Genomic DNA, 18,998 nt, shown 5'->3' with positions numbered 1-18,998 from the left:
CAGGGGTGGAGGTGGGGAAGCGGGTCTGTGTGTGGTGGGGGAGTGAAGGGGGGTCTGTGTGTGTGGCAGGGGGATGAATGGGGGGGTCTGTGTGTGGCGGGGGGGTGGAGGTGGGGAAGCGGGTCTTTGTGTGGTGAGGGGGTGAAGGGGGGGTCTGTGTGTGGCGGGGGGGTAAAGGGGGGGAAGCGGGTCTGTGTGTGGTGGGGGAGTGAAGGGGGGTCTGTGTGTGTGGCGGGGGGATGAATGGGGGGGTCTGTGTGTGGCGGGGTGGTGGTGGGGAAGCGGGTCTGTGTGGTGGGGGAGTGAAGGGGGGGTCTCTGTGTGGTGGGGGGGTGGAGGCGGGGAAGCGGGTCTGTGTGTGGTGGGGGAGTGAAGGGGGGGTCTGTGTGTGGTGGGGGGGTGGAGGGGGGGAAGCGGGTCTGTGTGTGGTGGGGGAGTGAAGGGGGGGTCTGTGTGTGGCGGGGGGGTGGAGGTGGGGAAGCGGGTCTGTGTGTGGTGGGGGAGTGAAGGGGGGGTCTGTGTGTGGTGGGGGGGTGGAGGTGGGGAAGCGGGTCTGTATGTGGCGGGGGGGTGAAGGGGGGGTCTGTGTGTGGCGGGGGGTGGAGGCGGGGAAGCGGGTCTGTGTGTGGTGGGGGAGTGAAGGGGGGTCTGTGTGTGGTGGGGGGGTGGAGGGGGGAAGCGGGTCTGTGTGTGGTGAGGGGGTGAAGGGGGGTTCTGTGTGTGGCGGGGGGGTGAAGGGGGGGAAGCGGGTCTGTGTGTGGTGGGGGAGTGAAGGGGGGTCTGTGTGTGTGGCGGGGGGATGAATGGGGGGGTCTGTGTGTGGCGCGGGGGTGGAGGTGGGGAAGCGGCTCTGTGTGTGGTGGGGGGGTGAATGGAGGGGTCTGTGTGTGGCAGGGGAGTGAATGGGGGGGGGGTCTGTGTGTGGCGGGGGGGTGGAGGTGGGGAAGCGGGTCTGTGTGTGGTGGGGGAGTGAAGGGGGGTCTGTGTGTGTGGCGGGGGATGAATGGGGGGGTCTGTGTGTGGTGGGGGGGTGGAGGTGGGGAAGCGGGTCTGTGTGTGTGGTGGGGGGGTGAAGGGGGGTCTGTGTGTGGCGGGGGGGTGGAGGTGGGGAAGCGGCTGTGTGTGTGGCGGGGGGGTGAATGGGGGGGTCTGTGTGTGGCGGGGGAGTGGAGGTGGGGAAGCGGGTCTGTGTGTGAGGGGGAGTGAATGGGGGGCTCTGTGTGTGGCGGGGGGGTGGAGGTGGGGAAGCGGGTCTGTGTGTGGGGCGGGGGGATGAATGGGGGGGTCTGTGTGTGGTGGGGGGGTGGAGGTGGGGAAGCGGCTGTGTGTGTGGCGGGGGGTGAATGGGGGGGTCTGTGTGTGGCGGGGGAGTGAATGGGGGGGTCTGTGTGTGGCGCAGGGGTGGAGGTGGGGAAGCGGGTCTGTGTGTGGTGGGGGAGTGAAGGGGGGTCTGTGTGTGTGGCAGGGGGATGAATGGGGGGGTCTGTGTGTGGCGGGGGGGTGGTGGTGGGGAAGCGGGTCTGTGTGGTGGGGGAGTGAAGGGGGGGTCTCTGTGTGGTGGGGGGGTGGAGGCAGGGAAGCGGGTCTGTGTGTGGTGGGGGAGTGAAGGGGGGGTCTGTGTGTGGCGGGGGGGTGGAGGTGGGGAAGCGGGTCTGTGTGTGGTGGGGGAGTGAAGGGGGGGTCTGTGTGTGGCGGGGGGTGGAGGCGGGGAAGCGGGTCTGTGTGTGGTGGGGGAGTGAAGGGGGGTCTGTGTGTGGTGGGGGGGTGGATGGTGGGAAGCGGGTCTGTGTGTGGTGAGGGGGTGAAGGGGCGGTCTGTGTGTGGCGGGGGGGTGGAGGCGGGGAAGCGGGTCTGTGTGTGGTGGGGGAGTGAAGGGGGGTCTGTGTGTGTGGCGGGGGGATGAATGGGGGGGTCTGTGTGTGGCGGGGTGGTGGTGGGGAAGCGGGTCTGTGTGGTGGGGGAGTGAAGGGGGGGTCTGTGTGTGGTGGGGGGGTGGAGGTGGGGAAGCGGGTCTGTATGTGGCGGGGGGGGGTGAAGGGGGGGTCTGTGTGTGGCGGGGGGTGGAGGCGGGGAAGCGGGTCTGTGTGTGGCGGGGTGGGGGGAGGAGGCCCGGGCCCCGCCCTCCCGCCGGGGGCTCCGTGACGCAGGCCGCTGGCGGGATCGCGCCGGATCTCGCCCCGCCCCCCCCCCCAGCCGCCAGCCTAGTCGCACCGCCCCCGCTCCCCCTTTAAATAGCGCGGCAGGGCCGCGGCGCGGCCAGAGCAGCCCGTGCAGCGCCCCGCGCCCCGCACTCCTCGCCCCGCGCCATGCCGCCCTTGGCGCTGCTCAGCCTGCTGGGAGCCGCCGCGCTGGCAGGTGAGTGCTTCAGCACCCTGGAGAGCGGGCTGCCCCGGCCCGCAGCCTGCAGCACCGGGCACCGGACAGCTCCGCCGCGCAGGGACCCCCGCTCCCGCAGCTACAGACCCGGCCCCTCGGGTCGGCCGGTCTGTCTGGGCGATAGCTGGACAGAGAATGTCACCCACTCGCCCCTCTGTTGTGCGGGTATTAGTCATGTAGCCACCCACGAATTGTGCCCACCGTCAGTGGCTGGAGCTACATCTCCTGTGTACACAGAGTATATATCCCACGGGGTGGGCACTCACCCAGGAAAGCTCATGCTCCGCTAGGTCTGTCAGCCGACAGCGTGCCACGGGACTCTTTGCCGCTTTTACAGATCCAGACTAACACGGCTACCCCTCTGAGGCGGGAGAGTATATTGTGTGTACCTATATGGAGACTATAGACTGCATGCCTCTTTTATATCTACACAGACACTGATATCATACATATATCAGTGTCTGTGTGTGTGTGCGATAGATAGTGCGAGCACTTGCAAATACAAACACCCAAATTTGGTCATTTGTGGCTCAGAGTAGAAACAACCCTGACTGCTTTAACTTTACTAGACAGACTGGACAGAAATTAGGACAGTTGAAAGTAATCAAAAATAAAGAGAGGAAATAGTCCCCATATTGGATTTAGGAGAATACAAACAGGTAATAAGTGTCTTTGTCTCTTCTCCAACTCCCATCCTATTAACTGGTTGAGATGTTAAAAAAAATGTCATTGTCTGGGAAAAAATCTGCTATGCGGATTCCGTTTAACACGGTAAGTGAACTAAAACTCCGGGTAGATTTTTTGACAAAGTGGTGTTTGGTTTTTAGTTGATGTTAGTCAGCGTACTCTTAAAAAATAAAAAAAGAACAAAAAAATGTCCAACCAACTGACCAAAAAAACCTCTTGCTGTTGGAGGGAAATTTTACCTACATTGAGAAGGGAAATGTTTTGTCCTGGAGGATTACGCCATCTGTTGAGATTTTGTCATCATTTCTATCCACCCCACTTTAATTATTTAGATTGAGCATGGATGGCGGCACGTTGCCTCCTTACTGAAACTAATGGATCACTTGAAATCAAAGGATAGATTTATTTGCTGCAACTGTCAAACAGACCTGAATTCTGGAAGAGGAGAAAACCCGCTAATTGAGTGGTTTATTTCTGTCAAATGGTCTGCGAGTTTGCATAGTCCTCTGCAAAAGCTGGACATGAAGACCCCTGGAGATTTAACAAGATGCTCAGAGTGAACAGTATGACTATGGAGAGGTGCTTCGGCAGGCAACGGTTTCTATGTAATGGGTATTGGCTAAATACAAGGTGTTTCTAGAAATTTAAAGGGAAAGCATTAACAAAAATCAATATACTCTTCATGGATGGTTAAGCAGTAATATTACATACATGGAATTCTTGTTAAATTTACCAATTAATTGTATTCATATGCCCGATTTTAGAAATCTTTAATATGTTAAAAGTAAGGATGCAGAAACATAGTGTCTTCTTGAATGGCTTTGCCAATTTAGTCTTTCATAAACCATATTCTTATTCTGTATTCTGCTTCTATTCATTTGGGATCTGATTCTGCTACCCTTACTCTCATTGTGTAGTACCCAATTCCTCCACTATTCCCATTGATTTCAGTGGACTCATCACAGAGTAAGGTATTATTCAGAGTAAGCACCTGTTCACTGTAGTGCTTGGTAATCTTCCTACCCTGTTAACTGTATAATTAGTGCTAAGGATCAATTTTTTTAATACACCTTTTCCTTACACTACTCAAAAGCTAATCAACCATCTGTTTACTTTATCTCCAGTATGACAATTACATTGACGTCTGAAGGTTTTTAGTCTAATTTTATGCAAAATAAGTTAATTAGAAGCAACTGGCAAAATATAATAGGGAGCTGATTTTAAAGTAGCAAAGCTAGTATTTTTAGGGAATAGAGATTTTTGTTCATGTTGTTTTGATTTCACAGGTTTTTATATTAAACTTAACTCAAGCAATTTACATGAGCTCTATAACTAAAACCAAAATGAATATTTTCTTATACATACTACCTAATTTCATTAGGGAAATTTAAAGGCTAACAGTGCATTTCTGGGATATTATTATTTCAGGTTTAGATACACGAAGAGGCATCAAATGGAAAGCAGAGTAAACCCAGCTATAGAAGTGCAATACTTTCACAAAATGAACTATCTCAAGTGTCTTGTTGCTATAATAAAGCAGAAATGAAAAAGGAAGAGATAAGTGCTTACATATAGGGCCTAATCCAAAAAGCTCACTGAAGACCATCAGAGTTGGTCCATTGCTTCACTGGGCTTTGGCTCAGGCCTTTCTTGTATATTTTTATTTGGATGTGACATCACAGCCAACACTATGTAAATGCAATTTCTTATTTTGACTGTATAGCTTTCAAAAGTCACAGGGGTAAGTAAACTATAGGATTGGCAAGTGTTTTTTTTTTAAACTCACCAATTCCTGCAGCCTCCTGAATTTTATTTTCATTCCTACCAAACTTGGACTTATATGATCTTTGTTAAAAAAAGAATTTTTGCTTGAAATTTCCATTTCAGTCAGGGATTGTGCTGTCGTTAGTCATCAGCACTGATGAAAATTTGAAACAGTGACCTATCGGAGAATCTACATGGCTACACCAAAACAATCATAAATTGATGCGAGTAAAACTAATGCTGATTTATGGCTTACTTTTTTGAAAGTGGTGAGCACCTGCAGTTCTCATGCTTTTAGTGGTATTTGTGATCACTCAACACCTTTGAAAATCAGGCCATCTGGTTTTCGTGGCCTAAACATATTTGATACAGGAGGGGGAAATGTGCATATGATGTCTACCAGGTAGGTATTAAAAATAAAGTGTTTAAAATATAGGGTTTGCTTTTCTGTACTCTTCCTGATTTTGTTCCTACTTTATCAAGCTAGAGCTGTATATATGAGAGAAAAGACATATAGGGCAGATTCACTGCCCTGCTCCAATCCTTTGTGCTGCTGAGGCAGTGAAAACATCTCCATCTCCCAAACAGCTACAGAACCTGTGTAGAAAGCTCCTACATGCACCCACTGCAACCCAGTGCAGGATGATTATATAGCCAGAGAGTGCTGTACTCCAGCTGTCCCCAGCTGGCAGCCAGTCCATTGGGACTCTTGCCAGCTGGCACAGGTTAGAGCAACCTACAGCAGGGAAGAACAGAGCAGATTGGCTACCTGATGGCTTCCCTTCTGCTGCTTTGAGTGGATCTTTGCCACAGCAGAGAATCTGCCTCGTATATTTTTTTTTTCAGCTCTTATGTGAATTTGATATTCATTTTATTCCCCCATGGAGGGCTAATATGACATTTGTCCAATATTCTCTATTTCTCCTGACATTGTTACGATGGCCTCACAATGTCATCTTTCATCATCAGACAAATGCTGCTTGCAGAACATTTATCTGCCCGTGAGTCTTGGAGAAACTGGAGTTTTGGAATGACAGAATGGCACAGCGCTGTCTTGATTTCTATATTAACATGCACTTGCTACTCAAGAGACTGCACAGAGTTAGGATTGTTAATATTTTAAAGTGATCAAGGGATGAAGACATTTTATATTCTGTGTCTTACCAAATTAAACAAGTGTCAATCAGATGGGGTGCTCTGTGGCTGGATCATTAGAAAGGACACAAAACAGCCGCAGGCAACCGTTTATTCACATTTGTGCAGCAGACTTTGCAAGTGCTCCTATGTTTTCTGATGGAATGAGTCACACCAACTCACAAAGGTGAGAAGAGGCTATGAGCTGGATCATCCCCTCAGCTTACACATGATGAGAGTGGAAGCGCCACCTCCATTACGCTGTTCTCCCCACACTGGGATCCAGGGGGTGACCCTACAGGGGGACCCCAAGCACAGGAGCCTCTACTGTACTTAGTGTGTGTGGAAGGGGGCAAGTGATGTGCTCTCCAGGGATAAGTTTTAATAGGAACTGGAAAGCTGCCACATACCCTGCAGGACATTGTATGGTGCCATATTTCCTGTTCTCTCTCTCAGAGATAGTGACCTGTTGCAGAAACTGAGTGTATGCCTGAGGATGAAGGTAGGTTAGATTCCAGCACCATCAGTACTGTGGTTACTTGGTATGTTGTTTCTTCCTGTTACTTAAATAAATAACCTGCTTCAGTCAGCCCCAAATACTAATGGTGGAGGAGTGTGATTAGCTTTAAACAGCACCCTCGCCTGCACACCAACTGGAGTTCTGTTAGAAATGATTGGGTAGGGACTTATTACAGTTTGGAGCTGCATTAACTACCTCTGGGTCCCCTCTAGGACTTCAACTCTGCAGTCATAGGGGAAAACCAGCCAATGGTAGCACATCTGCTATATCCATACTGCTGGATGTAGAAGGTAGGCCATTGGAGCTACAGAGATTCAGTCATGCGTGAAACAGACTCCTGACTCTACAAACCCATATACCACGGGGTTGGAAGGTCTTGCTCCCAACTGACAATGCAAAACCACAGACTCCTCTCTGTTGAGTGGATGAGGTCAGCCTCACAGAATTTTGCTGGTTCTTTGTGAGAGGGGGCAGACTGGCTCAATTTTCTCTTAGGCTGCTTTATTGTGCCCATCTTCTAAATCCCACCAGTCATAGGGTCATAAAGAAGGCAACAGTTGAGTTGAATGTGATCTTTATTTGCATTACTATACACAATATGGTGAGGCAAAGGCACAGAGACAGGCTTCACTCCAAAGCCCCTTGCTTCTGCATAGTTATGTCTGGCTGGCCACCTTATCTAATTCCATCTCTGAAAAAACCCATAGAGAGTCCCATTCATGTGATTCTACAAGGTTTATTATTGGACAGTAACAATGCTTGTTAAGCAGTAAAAGAGCCTATTGTAGCACTAATGAATGAAATAAACAGAGTAAAAATGATCGATTCACACTCAGCAGCTCCTTCACAAATGTCAACAGCTTAGGACAGAGTCACTAACGCTTGTGCATGGTGGTGTTAATTATATCTTCCTGGTGCTAGCCTAGTCTTGATACCCTTGGGGGGAGAGGTGAGGGAATTCTGCAACTTCCCTTCCTTGGGAGTTAGCAGCCTCCTATGCAATGGCCTGGAGGGGAGCAAAGAGGAAACTTTGCTGGATCAACCCATCTCCACGCCATCTTGGCTATACTTTTTCCTCAACAAATGCCTCAGTGTTCAAGCTTCACTCAACCTCTGGAGGTCCCAGTTGGAGGTGGCATGATAGCTGCTTTCCATTCTCAAGTTTGGGCTTCCAATCCTACTCAGAGCTCTGAGTGTCTCCACAGCAGACCTTCTGCACCCTACCGAGAAGTTGGAGTAGAAGCTGAGAATGAATATGGGCCCTTAAAGTGGTCACATCTACATGAGATAACTCACTATACAGCTCTTTAATTGGCCCTCTCATGATCAGAAGGGCAATGGCTTTTCTGTGTTTCCTTCTTATGCTAGAAATGTCAACAGCAGCCACAGAAATAACATGTGGGTTGAAATGTGTTGCCGAACTACGAGAATATAGATCTGAGCTTCAAACATTAATTAAAGCCACACAATGCCCCGGGGAGAAAGCTATTCTATGCTGTTACAAATGGGCATCTCTCAGAAACTAAATCACTTATTCAGAGTCACATAATCACTCAGGAACAGACAAGGGAATAGAACCCAAGAGTTTAGATTCCAGTTTCCTGTTCTCTAATGCCAGCCCACAACCCAGGCCGGCAGGTACTTTAGATAGGTATAATATAAAATAACTCTTGGCTGCACCTGCAAACAGCCGATTCGAGGTCAATTTACCCAATGACTCTGGTCAGTAAGATTAACGTTGGCTTTTGTGTTGTATGAATCCATGATATTGTAAATTTTCCCCCTTCCAGGTGTCAGTTCCATGTCAATGGAAAAAGACCATGTTGAAGAAATGGTGAGTAGCCATATCCCATAAAGTGTTGTATGTAGAAAGTTTCAATCAAAAATACTCTCCACCAATTTTTAACACTTGGGGTAACATTTTCAAAAGCACTTAAGTTACATAGGCACCTAAATCCCATCAGCTTTCAACAGGCTCCTTAAACCCAGAGTGTTAAAAGATATTTAGGCACTGCTGCACTCAGTGTTGCAATGCCTAACTGACTGAGGAGCCTAAATCGCCTTTGCAAAATGGATTTAGGTGCTTAGAAGCCTAAATCCCATTGTCAATAGGATTTTGGCTCCTAAGTGCTGAAATCCCTTCAGAAAATTTTGTTTTCAATGCCTAACTGACTGAGGATCCTACAAAAGTGTTGAAATCCCTTCAGATAATTAGAAGCTTTAACTATTAAAAAAACAGAAGCCCTGTGTGTTTTGTTATTAGCTTCAGAAAGCCCTTAAAATTACATTACATTGTTATGTAGGGAAAAAGCTCTTTTAGATCATTTAGATTTTTTTTATTTTTACATTTTATTAGTTAATTTTCCTTTCCTTCAGAGGACTATACAGTTGAACTCTTGCTACTAAGAATCAGGCATTATATAGCACAGACTTGGGAAAAAAAAGTACTTATTGAGACTCAATATCGCATTTCTGAAATAGCTGGCCATAAAACATGTGGCATATACAGAATATATAATGGTGTGATCTGGTTTGACTGGCACTCCCGAGCCATGTGGTCACCCCAAACTCAGCCAATAAACCCTTTATACCACACCACATCCTTGTACATACTCTACAACGTGATAGCCAGGAAAAAGATGTTTCTATGTTCTGGTTTTTTAAAGTTATTTTTCTAAAGGCTCCTGTTTAACACCATGTGTTTTTTATGACAGTACTTTGCACTTCTATGGAATATTTACTGTAAGGAACTCTATAAATTAGTGGACGCCTCCCAGGCATTCCCTCGTGGCCCCAGTGCAGCCCTGCAAGTGGCCCCTCATCTCAGTTTCCCTTTTAAGTCCCCAGTTACTCTATGGACGCTTAACTTCCAGTCCATACAGAGTTTATTAATAAAACAGTTGAAACCCCCCCAAAGCATAATTCAGATCACGTCAGTGCAAGTAAAAAGAAAAGGAGGACTTGTGGCACTGTAGGGACTAACAAATTTATTTGAGCATAAGCTTTCGTGAGCTACAGCTCACTTTGTCAGATGCATTCAGTGGAAAATACAGTGGGGAGCTTTATATACACAGAGAACATGAACCAATGGGTGTTACCATACACACTGTAATGAGAGTGATCAGGTAAGGTGAGCTATTACCAGCAGGAGACCAGGGGGGAGGGGGGGAACGACACCTTTTGTAGCGACAGCCCCGCAACCTGAAGCAAATACTCACCAGCAACCACACACCACACAACAGAACCAATAACCCAGGAACCTATCCTTGCAACAAAGCCCGTTGCTATCTGTGTCCACATATCTATTCAGGGGACACCATCATAGAGCCTAATCACATCAGTCACACTATCAGAGGCTCGTTCACCTGCACATCTACCAATGTGATATATGCCATCATGTGCCAGCAATGCCCCTCTGCCATGTACATTGGTCAAACTGGACAGTCTCTACGTAAAAGAATAAATGGACGCAAATCAGACGTCAAGAATTATAACATTCAAAAACCAGTCGGAGAACACTTCAATCTCTTTGGTTACTCTATTACAGACCTAAAAGTGGCAATTCTTCAACAAAAAAACTTCAAAAACAGACTCCACCGAGAGACTGCTGAATTGGAATTAATTTGCAAACTGGATACAATTAACTTAGGCTTGAATAAAGACTGGGAGTGGATGGGTCATTACACAAAGTAAAACTATTTCCCCATGTTTATCCCCCCCCCCATTGTTCCTCAGACGTTCTTGTCAACTGCTGGAAATGGCCAACCTTGATCATCACTACAAAAGGTCCCCCCCACCCCACCCCCTCCACTCTCCTGCTGGTAATAGCTCACCTTACCTGATCACTCTCATTACAGTGTGTATGATAACACTCATTATTTCATGTTCTCTGTGTATATAAATCTCCCCACTGTATTTTCCACTGAATGCATCCGATGAAGTGAGCTGCAGCTCACAAAAGCTTATGCTCAGATAAATTGGTTAGTCTCTAAGGTGCCACAAGTCCTCCTTTTCTTTTTGCGGATACAGATTAACACGGCTGCTACTCTGAAATCAGTGCAAGTAGTCTCTCAAACTCACATGTCCTCTGCATCATTGACATAACACATACCACATTCTGGCACCTTCCGTCACACCTGGACTCTGTCAGTCCTCCTTTGTCCCTCTGCCAGGACAGCGGCCCCAACTCTTCCCGCTGGGGTGCAACCCCACTCTTTCTAAGGGGAACCCCCAGACTCTCTGCTGGGAGTATCGTTGGCAGGGAAGCATTCTGCACTCCCCTCAGCCCTCTCATTGTTCCTCAGGATCCAGATCTCCAGCAAGTAGACATCAGCAAGGAAGCTGCTTCCCCTTCCTTCTGCCTTCTCTGGCCTTTAACTCCATCTCAGAGCCAGCAGGCATCTCCCTCTGCTAATCCTCCTGCCTTCAGCTCTCCGGCTGCGACTCTGTGGCTGGGCGATGCCAGGCAGCAAACCCCTCTTGCTACTCTTCAGCCTTATCCCAGGAACCACCTTCTCTCTCTGGCAGCACTCCTCTCCTGCCCTTCCTGACTCACCTTTCATAGCCTCCACTTGCTGCCTTGCCGTCTTAATTGGTCCAGCTGGAAGCCTGTGGACCAGAATAGGAGAGCTGAGCTCAGTTTCATTGAATGAGCCAGCTACCCTGTTATGACCTCAATGTGATTTACAAATTAATTAATTATGAGTCACCTGAGGCACAGGTGATTTGTGAAGTAGAGCCAAGTATTAAAACCAGCCCTCTGTTCAAGCCACTGGACACATTCCTTCTCTTTTTAAAATCATTTTACCAGTACAAATCCTAAACGTTGCAGATATTACTTATTATTTGTATGCTAATAGTACATAGAAGAGGAGATCAGAGCCCCATTTTGCTAGGCACTGCACAGATCCATAACAAAAGGCCCACCCCTGAAGAGTCTGTTATCTAAGTAGACAAAAGGTGGGAGAAATGAACCATTATCATCCCCATTTTATCGACATGGAACTGAGGTGCAGAGAGATGAAGTGACCTGCACAAGGTTACACAGGAAGTCTCTGGTAGAGATGGGAACCCAGATCTTCTTGAGTCACAGCTAAACATCTCTCTGATAATGCATGATTGGACATATGCAGAATTTTAAAAAGTTTTACACTTGAACTGTGCTTTTCTCCAACTACTGCTTCTTCTAGGTAACACGATGTATAGTGGAAATTCTCTCTACTGCTCTGTCTAAACCAAACGCTCCACCAATAAATCCTCTGTGCAAAGATATCCTTAAGAAGAGTAAGTGCAATACTAAATGAATTTGAGATGCTCATTGAATCAGTGTCGTTGCTGAGGAAGAGAATTTGGTAGATGTGACAATTTTATAAACACAATGACTTTACGATGTGTTCTCATTTTATAGGGCAGATGCATTTGCCATTTTAATTTCATGTCTAAGAAAAATGTCTTCAAGGTTAATAGTACTTCTTAAAATATCATCATTTTTGTTTTTTCTGAGCTCTGAATCCAAACCATATTTTTCAAGTGTTATGAAAAGCCATAGTTTGTTTTTCCAAAATGCAAATATGAAAGGATGAACAGTAGAATTACTGACCATGAAAAAATAAGTTAAGACCCTGTTCTTACTGATAAGTCATCCTTAAAGTTGAGTAATCTTTTTTTGTGTGAGTAATCCTGTTGAAGTGGGACTACACATGCAAGTAAGGAATACTCAGAAGAGTAAAGGGTGGAGGATTAAGTCTGTTGTTGATAACTCTAGCAAAATAATGTTCAGAGTGCATTCTACCCAGCATTACAAACACCTGAATATTATAGGGCACGCTCCTCTTCCTATTGATTTCAATGTCAAAACTACCATTGCCTTCAATAGATAGAGGACTGGGTTAATTTAGGCTGGCCTTGAGCTGGTGGCTAACAATGGATTAAGAATCCCAGGCTAAACCAATCATCTGGCCAGACAAAAGACAATGAAACAAATAACCGATTTCCTATGCTTAACATCTCTTGTGAAGCATGAGAAAATAGACGAGTTTTTCAGCAAGCCCTGAAGAGGAACAAATTTGGGCTATTTCTGACAAAACAGAGAATGCATTGCAAAATGGAAGTAGTTTGCCAGCAGCTGCTCTTTAAACCAACAAGGCTCCAGCTTGAGTGCTTTTGCTGATGACAACTGTGTCAGTGTTACATTGGAAAGAAGCAGTGTTTCAAGTACGCAGGTACCAGCCTATTCAGGGGTTCATATCCATCCCGAAACTACTAGGCAGCCAATGCTGTGTCCAGAATTCAGAGCCCTGGACGAATGCTCCAAGGAACTGAAAATTATCCTCTGAGGTCTCGTGCTAGTAGCAAATCTCCTCAGGGTAATGGAATTTAGCACAAAGAGACAGGCATAAACCTGCTTGCATAGTTTATTAATAGCTATAGCGAACGGTGGCTAAACTTAACAGTGTGGCAAACTACAGGACTTGCTTTTTTCGTCTTTCCAACTGATGTTTAATTTACAGAAAAATAAAAAGACTGGAGCTTACCTATCAAGAAAAGCAATAAAAGACCACATTTGATACTTCTCTCAGTAGAATGATAATCCGCAGCCTAGCACAATGATTAGAACATGGTGATTTTCATTGCTTTTCAAACACAGCTGGCACAAATTTGGCTGAGATTTTCAAAAATCAGGAGTGATTTTGAATGTCTCAATTTTTGGGTGGCCAATTTGAAGCCCCCTAACGCTGCCTGATCTTCATAAAGGGCTGAATTTCAAGCCCGTTTAAGGGGTCTCAAGTTGGAAATCCAAAAATTGAGGCATTCAAAATCATTAGTCCTTTTTGAAAATCTTGGCCTTGATTATAGCTCTTTAAGCTGAATGTGCTTATCCTTACTACTGTATCTAAGACCCAAACTGATAGCAGCTTGGACACCTTGCATTCCATTCTTGACATCCTGTTATATAATTTCTTGCTGGCATATGTATTAGCTGTCTTCCGCTAAAGAAGAACAATTTTTGTGATGTTAGAGGATGCTATAAATGTAGACAGACCTCTTTCTAGAGCACCAAGAAACACAGATGCGGTCTATACAAAGTAAGACATATGAAACTGTGATGTTACAATCTGCATATCTTCAAGTTTTTGATTCTGATCTCACTCACACAGGTGTAAATCGGGAATATCTCCACTGAATTCAATGGAGTTACACCATACCATGTGTACATATAATACTATTACAACTGATATCAGAATCAGGCTCTTATTTAATATTTTGGAAACACCACAGAGTGTGAGATTTAAGTCTAATAACTACAGTATCATAACTTGGTATCACTTTGGTACTATGCATTCAAAAACCTTGAAAGATTTTTCTATTTGCTTTGAGTATGATGATCATTCTATATACCAGTCACTTTATTTGGGCAATTTGGAATGGTCTTAGGGTGCATGAATCGGAACAATTAAGGACTGACTTTGAAAGATGGTCTACATCTCCCATTGACTGTAACGTGAGCTAAAAGTGCTTAGTATTAGAGCTGGTTGAAAAACACCAGCAAATTAAAAGAAAAATGAATGGCAATTTTTAATAGTTTTTAGAAAGGTTTGACCAGCTTTAAAAATACATTTTATTTTTTTTTTTTTTTGCATAAAAAATTCAATCCGACCAATTTAGCAGCATCAAAAACTAGTCCTCTTATTCTGACTGAAGAGTGTTAATGAAGAGTTGGGTTAACATATTTGAACATAATTTTTGTTTTTGTAGGCGGCAGGCATAAAGCAGAGAAGAAAAATGAAAACGAGGAGGAGCAGCTTGAAGTGAGGCATTTGAAAGAATGGTCAGAGGATGAAAAGCATCAGCATGCAAGTGTAGAGGAAGAGAGAGGTCAGAAGGAAGCAAATGAAGAGAAACACCATCATGAGGAAGATGAAAGCAGGGGAGAGGAGGAAAAACACAATGGGGATAGTCATTCTCATGAGAATAGAATCCATAATGGAGAAAAAAAGCACCATCTGGACATAAGAGGTGAGGAAGAAGAGGATGATGAGAATAGCTATAAGAGAAATAACCACAGTGAAGAAGGAAGCAAAGAAAAGAAGCATCATGCTGAAGAGTCAGGAGAGCTTCCAGACAAAAGGTTTCACTCTGTAGCTAAAAGCATGGAGGAGTTCTCTCCTGGGGATGATAGACACTCTGTGAGTCACAGGCACTCTGAGGAAAAGATGCACAGCAATGAAAAGAGAAGCCATGAAAGGGGGGAGGAGGAGGAGGAAGAGGAGGAGGAGGAAAGCAGCAAAAGGGATCAGCATGAGTCTAAGGAACACGGTTCCTACCAGTACAGAGGGCGTGAAGAATCTGAGGAGAGTGAAGAAGCTGAGGAAGAAAAACGACACTACCAAGCAAGACATAACCACAGAAAGCACAGAGCGGGCGACTCCTCCAAAGAGAGGCGAGATCACGAGGGTGAGAAAAGGAACCCGCTTGAGGAATCGAATGAGGAAGAGAACAGATTCTGGGATAAAAAGAGCCACTACCAGAAACACCATTATGAAGAGCCAGAACATCATCGTGAGGAGAATAGGAATTATTATGGGAAACGCAGCTCTGAAGATGTGGAGGAGAAGAGGCACGCCGGCCGCGAGAGCGAGGAGTACAGAGAGCAGAGAGTACAGAACAAGGAGAATAGTGAAGAGGAAGACAAGAGGCACCACCTTAGTTGGGAAACCGAGGAAGAACGACATGAGAAAAAGAGACACCACGATGAACCACATGAGGCAGTGAGACATCACTATGAGGGGAGGAAACACCACAGTGAAGAGAGTGAGGAAGAGCTGGATAAGTACCATGGTCACAGCAGCAGGGATGAGAAGAGACATCATGGTGAGGGCAGACACCACCTCCACGACGGGGAAGATGAGGAGAGACACAAGCTGCACAGCGGAGAGAGCAAAGGACAATCGACAGGGCACTACAGCACTGAGGAGAGGGACAGCAAGGAGAAAAGGCACTATCCTGGCTATGACGAGGTGGATGCTGAAATAGAAAAGAGACATGACAGTGAGGATCAGAAACAAGACAATGAGGATAGTGCGGAGAAAGTGAGGTATGGGGAGAAGGAGTATAAGAGTCACTTCCCTGCAGAGAATGAGAAAAGAGCTGCAATTCGGTACAGTCCCTTCTACGGCCGCCTACAGTGGAAAAACAGGCACTTGGACAAAAAGGACAATATGGGGGACCAGATTCTGGGGAGTGAACAGGAAAGTAGCCCCAGCCTGAATGAGAAGAATTTCTTCCCTGAATATGACTATGACTGGTGGGAGAAAAAGCAACTTCTGGATGGTCTGAATCACGGGCATGGCGAGAAGAGAAATCTCGGAAGGCTCCGCAAACCTGATATAAAAAGACAGTATGACAGGATGGATCAACTCGCCCAGCTTCTGAATTACAGGAAGAAATCAGCTGAATTTCCAGAACTGTACAATTCTGGGGAAGACCTGAAAAAGCGTCACATGATCAGGAGCGACAAGGGAAATCTCAGCCAGAGGCCTCTGACGGAAGAGGAGGTACGTGTTTATGAGTTTCTATGAAAAGAAAAGTGACACTGATATTACTTAACAAGCTCAGACTTTAGCTCCACCTACAAAAATGATATCAGTAGAATCTCAGAGCGAAACATCACAAGAAATGTACGGAAATTTCATTAAGGGCCAGGTCCTGATATAAATCAGAGTGGCTTGACTGAATTCAATGGAGCTGTGCTGATGTGCACTTCCAGAACTAATTTTAAAGGCACATTACACACATCCTCACAGTCTCCAAATAGTCTAATTCCCCACATCAGGACACACACAGATTGCTAGATCTCACAATATGCTCCAGTACAGCCATTTCAATTAATGTTCTGCAGGTAAGAGCAGAATGTCAGCACACAGATGTATGCAGCTGAATTGGTGATGTGTTGCATCTACCTGATATCTTTGGCAAGAGGGAAGGAGGTAATAGGAGTTGTGTGCACTTGGAATAGAGAACAATCCTCTTAATATACGGCAGTAGATGCGTAAGAGTTTCCCTGGGAGGAATTTGATTTTGTATGTGAATTTCCATATTGTGCCATTTATGTGTTTCATAAAATAGAACCACTGTGATCACAACAAAGATTACACTAACTTCCAACGAGCTTGCCTGGATCTTAACCTAAATATGTGTGATCTCAAGCGGTTAGGATTAGCAACATGTGGAATACTAGCACAGAAGTTCATAAAGAAAGTAGCTAGCATAAGACTTAAAAGCTGATGGACTTATGGTTTGGCCTCAGAGCACAGAACAAGGATATTGGGGACATTCCCTTAGTGTGGTTAGTGAAGTACTCTGGATAGTAGTAGCAACAGGAGATTGCACATTAATTGGGGAAGGTGCTGTATGATAGAGAGGCAGTTGGCATAGAGTAAATCCTGTTTTTAAATTATGGTAATAGTCTGATCTGCTGTACAGCCATATTTTTGCAGAATATACCCCTTCTGTATTAGGACACGACATACACTGTTTGTTCGGGCAATTACTGAACGGAAAACAGTGCTGTGAAGCCAGAGGTAGAGTGATTTCCATTATCCTATAAATGTGCAGTGATCACTCAAACTAACCACTCACTCTAGACAACTAAATAACTTTACATCAATATTTATAGTATAAAAGGAATTTCTGACAGTAAATAGAGGGAACTACAAGGGAATCCTGCAGCTATTGAGGTACCTTTCTGTATGGAAGGGAAAACTGGCAAGTTATGAGACTACTGTACATTAACTGTTTATCCATCTACCTAATCTATTTCTTTACCTTGGTACAAATACGATCTTCCACCACAGAATTTGAGTGCCTCACAGCATTTTAAAAAGGAAGAAGAAACATCAGCTACATAATAATCAGAAATGTACAGTCATCATTAGGTCATCGAGTGCACCCTAACTCCAGTGTCTGACTCTATTCAGGGCTCCTTACTAGACTTGGGCAAACCCCCTTTTTTTTGTTCATTGACAATTTTGAAAAGTGAAAAATAAAGTTGGTCAAAACAATTTTTTTTTTTTAAATTTTCAGCAAAGCAAAGAGACAGAAAATGTCATTTTGGGTTGAACAAAATGTTCTCTGTTTTGACAAAAATCAACTGTTTCACTTTGATAATTTTTACATTTAAAAAAATTAGATTCATGTTAGCTTTGAAGCAAAGTCATTTCAAACTGGAAAAAATCAACCCATTTAATTTTGAAAATGATAGAATAAATCAGATTTTCTTTAAAAAAAATTTTTTGCGGGGGGGAGGGAGTGTCAGAAATGTTTTTGAAATTGTTTGGTGAAAACACAAATTTGAAAAACATTTTGGGTTGCCAACTCTGCATTTTTCCCACTAAAAAAGTTGGTTGAAAAAAATTTCGCTCACCACTACTGCTTGCCCAGGCAAAAATACCATTCAGGTTAATGAGAGTTTTGCCTGAGTAAACAGTGCTGACTTGGGCTCTATTTAGTTCAGATAGGAATTAATTCAGGGGAGTTCTATGGTTCATGTTATATAGGTGGTCAGACTAGATGATTCACAGTGGTCCCTTCTGGCTTTATCAGCTCTGAATCGATATATAATTGAATGGAGGTGTTTTTCAGTAAACATGTAGTCTCTATTTTTTGTAATACAAAAGAACATTTGCCTACCTGTGCCATACCCTAAAATGATCTTGGTTTCAATGCTTCATAGGAAAAAGAGCTGGAAAATCTGGCTGCTATGGATTTGGAACTGCAGAAAATAGCTGAGAAGTTCAACGATAACAGGAGGGGATGAAGACTGTGTAGAGTGGGTATATTTCAAAGCTAGGTGTAGCTTTATTTACTTAAAATACCTATATCTCTTGGTAATTCACTGCCACTGAAGTGTTATTTACCCTAAGACAGGAAATGCAGTTTACTGTCCACTGAAGTGTAGTGATTTACACAGCTGGAAATGTCTTTAATTTGCAGTTATGCTATTGAGATCCAACTAGCATGAATTCTAGGACATAAACTTACATGTACGGCAGATATTTTAATATGCTTGTGGAAATAATTGTATTTGTGTTCTTCAGAAATATATTTGTCTGAGTTTGAAATAATAAAAACATTGATCTTGGACCAGAATCCTCCTCCTGGCTTGACTTGTTTTGGTCTAAATTTTGTGGATTATTTTCAAGTAACCCAGATCAGACAAACAGATTAAATAAAACACTGAAATGTAGTTTCTGGATGTTATTTCTGAAGGTTGAAATAGAACCACGTGCACATTTTCTTTATCTTCTAGATAGCAAGAGCATGCAAAACATGCCAGAACCTTGATGGTTTGCACCAATGACTCAAATTCATTGTCAGTATAATAGAGCCAGACTCACCCGGCAGCGCCTCCTGCTGGTTGTCCTTGGGAATTAGCTCATCAGCCTCTGGGGCACCCTCTGCCGTCTGGTGATCCGCCTTAGCGCCAGCCCCAGTCCCTCCCAGGACCCGGTGCCTCCTC

The 18,998-nt window shown here is 45.0% G+C and overlaps 1 protein-coding gene across 2 annotated transcripts; it reads left to right on the top strand.

The window, feature by feature from the left end:
• Nucleotides 1-2,248: 2,248 nt before the first annotated feature.
• On the top strand, nucleotides 2,249-18,561 carry CHGB (chromogranin B). Of its 2 annotated transcripts, XM_074949690.1 has the most exons (5): nucleotides 2,249-2,355; nucleotides 8,272-8,315; nucleotides 11,671-11,764; nucleotides 14,237-16,035; nucleotides 18,213-18,560. In XM_074949690.1, the coding sequence occupies exons 1-5, from the start codon at nucleotides 2,307-2,309 to the stop codon at nucleotides 18,294-18,296; spliced, it is 2,070 nt and encodes a 689-aa protein (XP_074805791.1). In that variant the 5' UTR covers nucleotides 2,249-2,306; the 3' UTR covers nucleotides 18,297-18,560. The 2 variants fall into 2 exon arrangements, with proteins under 2 accessions (XP_074805791.1, XP_074805792.1); XM_074949691.1 differs by lacking the exons at nucleotides 8,272-8,315; nucleotides 11,671-11,764 and having other exon boundaries at nucleotides 2,255-2,355; nucleotides 18,213-18,561.
• The last annotated feature ends 437 nt before the right edge of the window (nucleotides 18,562-18,998 follow it).

The sequence above is a fragment of the Natator depressus genome, chromosome 3 (assembly GCF_965152275.1).
Source record: "Natator depressus isolate rNatDep1 chromosome 3, rNatDep2.hap1, whole genome shotgun sequence".
Classification (NCBI taxonomy): domain Eukaryota; kingdom Metazoa; phylum Chordata; order Testudines; family Cheloniidae; genus Natator; species Natator depressus.
The sequence above is the reverse complement of the archived record's forward strand: the minus strand, read 5'-3'. Positions and strand labels throughout refer to the sequence as shown.